The 9,118-nt window shown below is 34.2% G+C and overlaps 1 protein-coding gene across 1 annotated transcript in view; it reads left to right on the forward strand.

Annotated features, from left to right (window-relative positions):
• Positions 1-8,609, forward strand: part of LOC135207758 (aspartate, glycine, lysine and serine-rich protein-like) — a 48,901-nt gene extending 40,292 nt beyond the window's left edge. The window contains exon 4 of the mRNA XM_064239584.1: positions 8,414-8,609. Coding sequence (XP_064095654.1) covers positions 8,414-8,609 — 196 coding nt within the window. The remainder of the gene's footprint in view (positions 1-8,413) is intronic.
• Positions 8,610-9,118: the final 509 nt, after the last annotated feature.

Consider the following 9,118-nt stretch of genomic DNA (forward strand, 5'->3'; position numbering starts at 1 on the left):
CTATTGTATTCAATAGCAGAATAACTAGGCCTTCAAGGTATATATCCATCTCCGCGCCATCATACATAAGTATGAATATATGTATGACATGTATACACATCTTCAGGTCGTCATCATTAACAGATATATTGCCAAGACGAAAGAGCACCTGACCACATGACAAAAAAAAATATTAAGATAAAAGATTAAATATATATAAAAGTAAACTTTTTAAAAAATAAAAAATAAATTTTAAAAAAAATCATCCTGGCCCTAATGGAGCGTAGGATATCGAATGATGGCGAGTAAACTGAGATTTAAGGATGAAGGATGCTGCTGAAAATTCGGGGGTCCTGCAGATGGGGTTCTAAGATATGGGACCGTAAATAACAGGGAGGGAGTTCGGGTGCCTGCAATATAAGATAACCAGAGTCAGTCTTAAACTGTATTGCGACCAGGATTTCTTAATATCTTACGAATGCCTTCTATTGATTGAGAGAGAGAGAGAGAGAGAGAGAGAGAGAGAGAGAGAGAGATACACAGCACTCTTATGACATGCATTACAGTGATTTTTATGCCATGCATTATAGTGATTTTTGTAATATGTACGATAATGATTTTTATAATAGGGAAAAACTCTCTATCGCGAGAGTATATGTAATGTTCTAAAGGGTCCACAATAATACAAAGTGTTAAGAGTCCGTGTATAATTTTTAAGACTTTACAAAAAGCTTTCGAACCCTTCCCTGGGTTCATCTTCAGTCCAGGGAAGGGTTCGAAAGCTTATTGTAAAGTCTTAAAAATTATACACGGACTCTTACACTTTGTATTATTGTGGACCCTTTAGAACAAATGATTTTTATGCCATGTATTGTAGTGATTTTTATATTATGCACTATAATGACTTTATGTTATGCGCTGTAATGATTTTCATGACATACACGATAATGATTTTCATGACATGAATTACAGTGACTCTGACATGCATCACATTTCTATAAGGATTTTTTTGACATTTCATTACACACTCTCACGAGACACGTAATTAAAAACTACGGATATCTGGTTGTTTACTGATCCCGAAACAAAGCAAGCAGGTAAACAAGGAATCATTTCAACAAGAGGCACCTGACTGTCATTTCGACAGTCACAAAGGCTTGGGGGCATGGGCGTGAGAGGGGGAAAGGGGGGTGGTGTGTCACCCCCCTAAAGATAAACAACTGAACTCTGTATTCAGCTCAAAAAAAGCTCAATTCTGGCTTTGAAATGACAGTGGAATCCTTTGTAATTTCTGGGGAGGGGGCGTGCCTTTGCTTTCTCGTGGGGGGGTGGGGGAAGGGCATGCTTTTGTGGGGCATTTTTATGGCTAATTTTTGTGGTTAATTTTTCTTACTGTTTAGTTAGCTTGTGATGAGGAACTGAATAACGATTTTGTGGGAAAATGTTTGAAGCTGTGGGAAATCTCTCTTCTCTCTACCTCTCGTCTCTCTCTCTTCTCCTCTCTCTCTCTCTCTCTCTCTCCAGACTTACAGCCTTTATGTCCTTCGTTTATTGCACACACACTCTCTCTCTCTACACTAAATGCAACTTTTACTTCCTTCACTGTTGCTCTCTCTCTCTCTCTCTCTCCTCTCTCTCTCTCTCTCTCTCTCTCTCCAGAATTTATACGGTCCTTATGTCATTCGTTGTGCACACACACTCTTCTCTCTCTTCACTAAATTGCGGGGGGGGTGGAAACTTTTACTTCCTTCACTGTGGCTTCTCTCTCTCCTCGTCTCTCTCTCTCTCCTTTCTCTCTTCTCTCCAGATTTACTGTCCTTATGTCATTCGTTTATTGCACACACACTCTCACTCTCTCTCTCTCTCTCCTCTCTCTCTCTCTCTCTCTCTCCTACTAAATTGCAAAATTTACTTTCTCTCTCTCTCTCTCTCTCTCTCTCTCTCTCTCTCTCTCTCTCTCTCTCTCCGTTCCCATTCTTGGATCGATTCCTGGGACAAGCCAATCCCCTGACATCAATGGACACCTTTCTGGCCACAAATCTCCCACCCCCCCACCCACCCCCCATCCCACTACGACGACCAGGTAAACTAGATGTCCTTCAGGTACACTTTTGGGAGGGGGGGGGGGGTTTGTGGGGGGTCCCCATAACGTCCCCTTTGTATAGATGGAGGGGGTCCTCTTACGAATCTTAATATCATTGGGTCGCATCAAATTTGTATAAATCCTTTAGATTCCGTGCTTAGAGCTGTCGTATTATTATTATTATTATTATTATTATTATTATTATTATTATTATTATTATTATTATTATTATTCAGATTTTGCTGAATATTTAAATTTTTAAATAGAATTTTGAGATTATTATTATTATTATTATTATTATTATTATTATTATTATTATTATTATTATTATTATTATTATTATTATTATTATTATTATTATTTTGCTGATATTCAATTTTTAATAGAATTTTGAGAAAATATTCACTAACTGAATACTATATAATATTAAAATTGATATCTTAATGCATCATGTGTAAAATATATAGAAATAGAAAATAAATAGTATATATATATATATATATATATATATATATATATATATATATATATATGTGTGTGTGTGTGTGTATATATATATATATATATATATATATATATATATATATATATATATATATAACAGATTACGTAAATCATGCATTATTAATTTACAATAATATATTGGCAATATAATATATATATATATATATTATATATATAATATATATATAACTATATGTATATATAGATGTATATATATATATATATATATATTATATATATATATATATATATATATATACCTATATATATATAAATTTCGTCTCCTGTCATTAGCAGAGTTAATAACATGGCCATGAAAGCGCTCGTAATTTTTTTTCTCATCTCTTGGTGGTCCTCAGATTTTCTCTCCAAATTTGGTGTCATGATGTGGTCTTCTTCACTTGGGGGTATATATATCTCTCTGTCATCTCTCAGTCATTAAAACTTTCTCCTTTGAGAGTTGTCCTTCCACCCCCCCCCCACCCACCTTCACTCTCTCAGTTTATTACCAGCTCTCTCTCTCTCTCTCTCTCTCTCTCTCTCTCTCTCTCTCCTCTCTCTCTCTCTCTCTCTCTCTCTCTTTAAGCTTCAAGAGTCTGCTTTTGAGAAAGTTTTGAGGCTCAAAATAAGCAATTTTCCAGTCTCTCTCTCTCTCTCTCTTACATATATATTATATATATATATATATATATATATATATATATATATATATATATATATATATATATATATATATATATATATATATATATATATATATTTATATATATATATATGTATATAATACAATTATGGGGTGAAGTTGCTACCCATATACCCCTATGCCTCACGTGTGTCCCAAGGTGCTCATGTAACATCTTTGGCATCTGGTAATTCATATGATGGTGACTCATCCAAGCAGTGAACAGACCAAATGTTGTGGTAACAAACTATAAATAGCTCATTTACACTGTAAGCTACTAGGGCTTTGCAAGAGCTTTTTGTCCCAAAGCCTCTATAGAAGCTAGAGGCAGATATTCTGTTAATTCTATGGACCACTATCCAAAAAAGTACCTGTAGATATTCCCTCAACTCAAAGGAGCGCCACCCAAAAAAGTACCTACATATATCCCATTAGCTCAGTGGAGTACTATCTAAAAACGTACGTGCAGATTATCCCTCAGCTCGGTGGAACATTACCCAAAAATTACTCGTAGGTATCCCCTCAGTTCAATGGAGCACTATCCAAAAAATTATCCATAGTAAATAGATAACTGAGTGGGAAAATGTTATATTCTCTGCGCTCAAAATAGCAAGAAAAACTATGAAGGCAAAATAAGCGGTGCTTTCTTATGTTACACGCGTATAGCCATATCTTGCCAAGCCGTACATATTATACGCGAATATCGTAAACGCGCAAATACCTGAGCAGATGATGGTAATAACACTATATACATCCCCTCTTTTTCCCAAGCGTTATCGTAATACCGCACACCCACGCGGGCCTCATAAGCAACATGGATTCCTTACCCAAACTGGTGGGTTATCCTTTCTCCCAACGATGGTAATTATGCCTTGGGCTATCTGAGGAAGGCAGGCAGGTATATAGTGTCTATTATCCTTAGTTTATAGATCCTTCTGTCCCTTCGCTCAAGTTATTGGCATCTTCACCCCTTATCTGAAACTAGCATTGATCATTCGTGAATTTTCGATTACTCGGGGTGTAAGCCTACAAATTACTTTGTCGTTGTTGTTGTTGGGGGAGGTAGGAAAGGTCTATGGAAGAGCCTAAAAAGGTCTGGAAAAGGTGTTTCTTGTTAAGTTAAAGATACAGTAATTTTATGATAGGATGTTTGTGATTTGTTTATGAGAATGAAAATGTAAAAAAAATAAATGATGTGAATGTTAAACAGTACATGACAATTCTTTCTAAAAAAATACAGCTTATGTGTTTTAATTTTCGTTGGTTAAACAACGCGCTGTTTGACCATAGATTTTAGCACGTGCCCCGAGTAAGCTGGAGATCGGATCTCGAATTGCTTAATTCTAATGGGATAATAAAATAGCTGGCCACTGTGAAATATCTAAAAATGTATTTAGGCAGCGTATATTTGGTAATATTTATCAGTATATATATTTTTTTTTTCATGAAAATACTGAATTTGTTCTTGAAAGTGTATATTGAAAATGTATAACTATGAATATATTTTACTTTACGCTTCTAAATCTTTTTTTCTTTTTTTTTGCAAGTAATTAAAAAAGTCTGCAACATCCCTACCCTTCGTAAAACATCAAATCTAATTATACACCCTTCGTCTCTATAGAACTTTCAATAGACATTTTTAATAGAATTTCTGATAGAAGTTTAGACAGAATTTTTGAAAAGTGTTTTAATAGTCAGTTATTCAAAATGAGCCAAAAGACGTCTCATCAATCAAGTACTGATTTGCATATTGTACGAGAGCCTGCATTACCTGAAGTTAGAGCAATATCCTTTCCAAGACCGAAGTTGAAAATATTCGAAAGATTAATGTTGGTTTTATGAATGCCTCAGTTCCTTCAGTCTTTGGGAATTTCCCCTGAGGCCTCCGCAGCTGAAGAATAAAACCAGTCACCGAACTGGGCTAGAAGGGACTAACTAGCAGAACTTATAATAATAATAATAACTAAGAAGAAGAAGAAGAAGAAGAAGAGAAGAAGAAGAAGAAGAGAAGAAGAAGTAGAAGAAGAAGAACTGATACACAAGAAGAATGGCTTAATTTATACCCTATAATAATAATAATAATAATAATAATAATAATAATAATAATAATAATAATAATAATAATAATAATAATAATAATAAACTAAGAACTGATACACGAGAAGAATAGTATATTCTATACCCTTTGATGATAATAATAATAATAATAATAATAATAATAATAATAATAATAATAATAATAATAATAATAATAATAATAAGCTAGAATGTGATACACAATATGGTGGTCTTATTTTATCCACAATAATTATAAGAATAAAAATAAAAATAATAATAATGATAATAATAATAAAAACCACACTTGATACACAAAGAATAGCTTCTATTTTATCCTTAATAATAATAATAATAATAACAATAATAATAATAATAATAATAATAATAATAATAGTAATAATAATAATAATAATAATAATAATACAGGAATCATTTCACCTTTCCTATCATCTCTCGATAGAGGACACACATCCACTCCCAGAAAATGATTGATTTGGGGGACGAGTCTCTCTCTCTCTCTCTCTCTCTCTCTCTCTCTCTCTCTCTCTCTCTCTCTCTCTCTCTCTCTCATACTGCAACCTTTTATGCCTTTCGGCTGTGATGAAAAGGAGAGATATTATAGTCGATGAAAGGGGAAGAGAGAGAGAGAGAGAGATTGAGGAGAAGGTAGTAGCGTGTGGGAGTAGGTAACAGAATTATTTATTTGCATGCGTTTGCATTAATAATGCCCCCTTCTCTCTCTCTCTCTCTCTCTCTCTCTTCTCTCTCTCTCTCTCTTCTCTCTCTCTCTAAGTCATTCCAAATAGAGAACCTGAATTGAACTGGAATATTTACGACAAAGTCGAAATTAACTTTTAACTCCCCAGACAGCCGGATGGGTAAACCTCCCATCTACTTCTGTAACAAACGCTAAATCCACGGGTTCGATCCCCAGCTGGGGCCGGTTGAATCACCGAGGAGACGAGCATTTAACAGCAGCAGGAGCTGTATGTGTGTTTGTGCGTGTTTGTTTGTGTGTCCTTAAGGAAAAACAAGCCTGAGGCTAGGAAATATGTATACAACACTCATTGTTCTTCTTCTGCAGAGACCAGGTCAAATAAAGTCAAATAAGGTCAAAATAGGTCAAAACAGGTCAAAAAGGGTCAGAAGTAGGTAAAAACTAGGTCAGCAAAGCTAGATAACAATAAAAAAATCAAAACTAGATAAAAAAATTACAGAAAATGTCATAAAAGCAAATAAAAAAAATGTCAAAAAAGGTCAAAAGCAGGTCAAACCCCACACACCCCTGGATCATGACCCCCTTAGGAGGGGCGTCGAAGGCAGAGAGCAGATCAAAATAATCAAATGAAAGTCAGCCCCTCATACCCCAGGGTCATGAACCCCTCAGTAGGGACGTGGAATGCAGAGAGCAGGTCAAATAAGGTCAAATAGGTCAAAGTGTCAAAACAGGTCAGAAAAAGTCAGAACTAGGTCAGGAAGCCGAAATAAAGGTGAACAAATCAAAACAAGGTATAAAAAAGGTCAGTCGCCGCATACCCCAGGATAATGACCGCCTCAGGACGGGAAGGGAACGCAGACAAGTTCATTTGTTAGGGGGACAAACTTTGGCCATGCAGACCGGAAGTTGCTGCCCAAAATGGCACCTCCGGTGTTTAGGAACCGTCCTAAAATGACCGGAGTTTGTTGTTTGTCACTCCAAGGGATTGTTTTTCTTGCGAGAGAGTTTTATTTTATTAATTTTCAGGGCGTCTTTTACGTTTCCTTTTCATAATTTCTTTGTGAGAGTTTTATGTCTTAGTTTATTTTCCGAGGAAGTTTTGTATTAATTTTTTTCAGGTTCTTTTTTTCATATTTGTGAGACTTTTATATTTCATGTTTTCTGCGAGAGTTTTTTTTATTATCTTTCAGCTTTTTCTTGTTAATGTTTGCTTTTCATATTTCTATTATACATGATTCTTTTCTTTTTATTTCATTCTTTTTCAGAGGGAGTTTTTTTTTATTCATTTGCAGTTTTCTTTAAGTGTCTTACTTGTATTGTGAGTTTTTTTCTATCATTTTTTTTCGAATTTGTACAAGTTTGCAACGATTAACCTTTTCGTCATAATAAATCGCATTTTGATTTTCAACAATTAACCTCTTTACTGCTAAACAATTAACCTCTTTACTGTTAAACAATTAACCTTTTTACGTAGTCAATTGCGCAGTTACGTAGTCAAGTGAGCAATTATATGTATATCTCAAAAAATGCATCTCAAAAAGCGTTAAAAAAATATCTACCTGGTCCAAAATATGAAATCCCACATTCATACGACACTTTCCATTCAATGAGAAATCGTTCCATATCGAAATGTATGAGTCGTGTATCAGTGAGTATATTCAGCGGGGGAAATACTTATTAGTGTATTTTTTTGTTTATATATATATTTTTTTTTTTTATTTGTATATTGATACTGTCCATGAAATGGAGCTCGGGGTGGGGAGCTGATTGAAATATTCTGAGGTAGGTTCTAGTTTCAGATGGAAATATGGAGCGACTTTTAATATATTAATATATATATATATAGATATATATAATACATATATAATAATATACGATTATTAATATAGATATATATATACCTCGATACATATAGTATACATATATAGTATATATATATAGTATATATAGATATATAATATATATATATATTATATAACATATAATATTATAATTATATATAGTATATATATTAATAATATATATGTATATATATTATATAAATATTATATATTATATCTAAACTATAATAATAACAGATGGATTTCTCAATCATTTTAGTTATTTTTTATTGATATTTTCATTGTTCTTCGGGCAGAAATCGTACTGATAGCAGTTGTAAACCACATTTCTGAAAAGTCCCATTGATATATCTAGAATATATATATCTAGAATATATATATAGTATATATATATATATTATATATATATATATATATCCAGGACCCTAATCTTCACCAATCTTCCAGGACCATAGTCCTCACTAATCTTCCAGTACCATAATCTTCCAGACCCATAACCATCACTAATCTTTCCAGGACCCTAATCCTCCAGAACCATAATCTTCCAGGAACCAAAATCTCACTAATTCTCCCTCTATGAGGATAATTGGTAAGGAGGATTTGATGGTCTTAAAATCATCCAAATATTTCGAACTTTCAGGGGCAATTAAACTCTTAGAGGAGGAGGGGAAGGAGGAGGAGAAGGAGCAGGAGGAGGAGCAGGAGGAGGTGGAAGAGGAAGAGGAGGAGGAAGGAAGAATCTAATTAGATACCAGTCACCCAAAAGTAACTCCTTGGAAGAATTCGCTCGAAACTGTCGATTTACAGACAGAATTTCTGAAGTAGAAACATTCTCTCTCTCTCTCTCTCTCTCTCTCTCTCTCTCTCTCTCTCTCTCTCTCTCTCTCATTTTAGTGTAAGGGTTAAGTAAGAAAAGTAGGAGGGGAGGGGAAGGGGGGGAGGGGATTATCCCACCTGCCATTTAGTTTAACCAATTCAGCTGAGTGGTGTTTATTGTGTCTAAAACTTTAGCCTATAATAACCGCGGTTTATGGACTTGTTCCGTCGTAAGTGACTGCAATTTCCATAATTTCTAGAGACATGTGAGATTTAAGTTCTATTTTCAACTTTCTTATAATAGATTTTGAGTAAAACTTGCTCAAGAGTAGTGAAAACGATCGTGGTGCCTCAGGGGTCGACTGCAATTGCTAGCAATTATCTGGAAAGTCATAGGTTATTATTCAAAAGAAATATGATCTGTCATTATACAGTAA

Source organism: Macrobrachium nipponense, chromosome 34 (genome assembly GCF_015104395.2).
Source record: "Macrobrachium nipponense isolate FS-2020 chromosome 34, ASM1510439v2, whole genome shotgun sequence".
NCBI lineage: Eukaryota > Metazoa > Arthropoda > Malacostraca > Decapoda > Palaemonidae > Macrobrachium > Macrobrachium nipponense.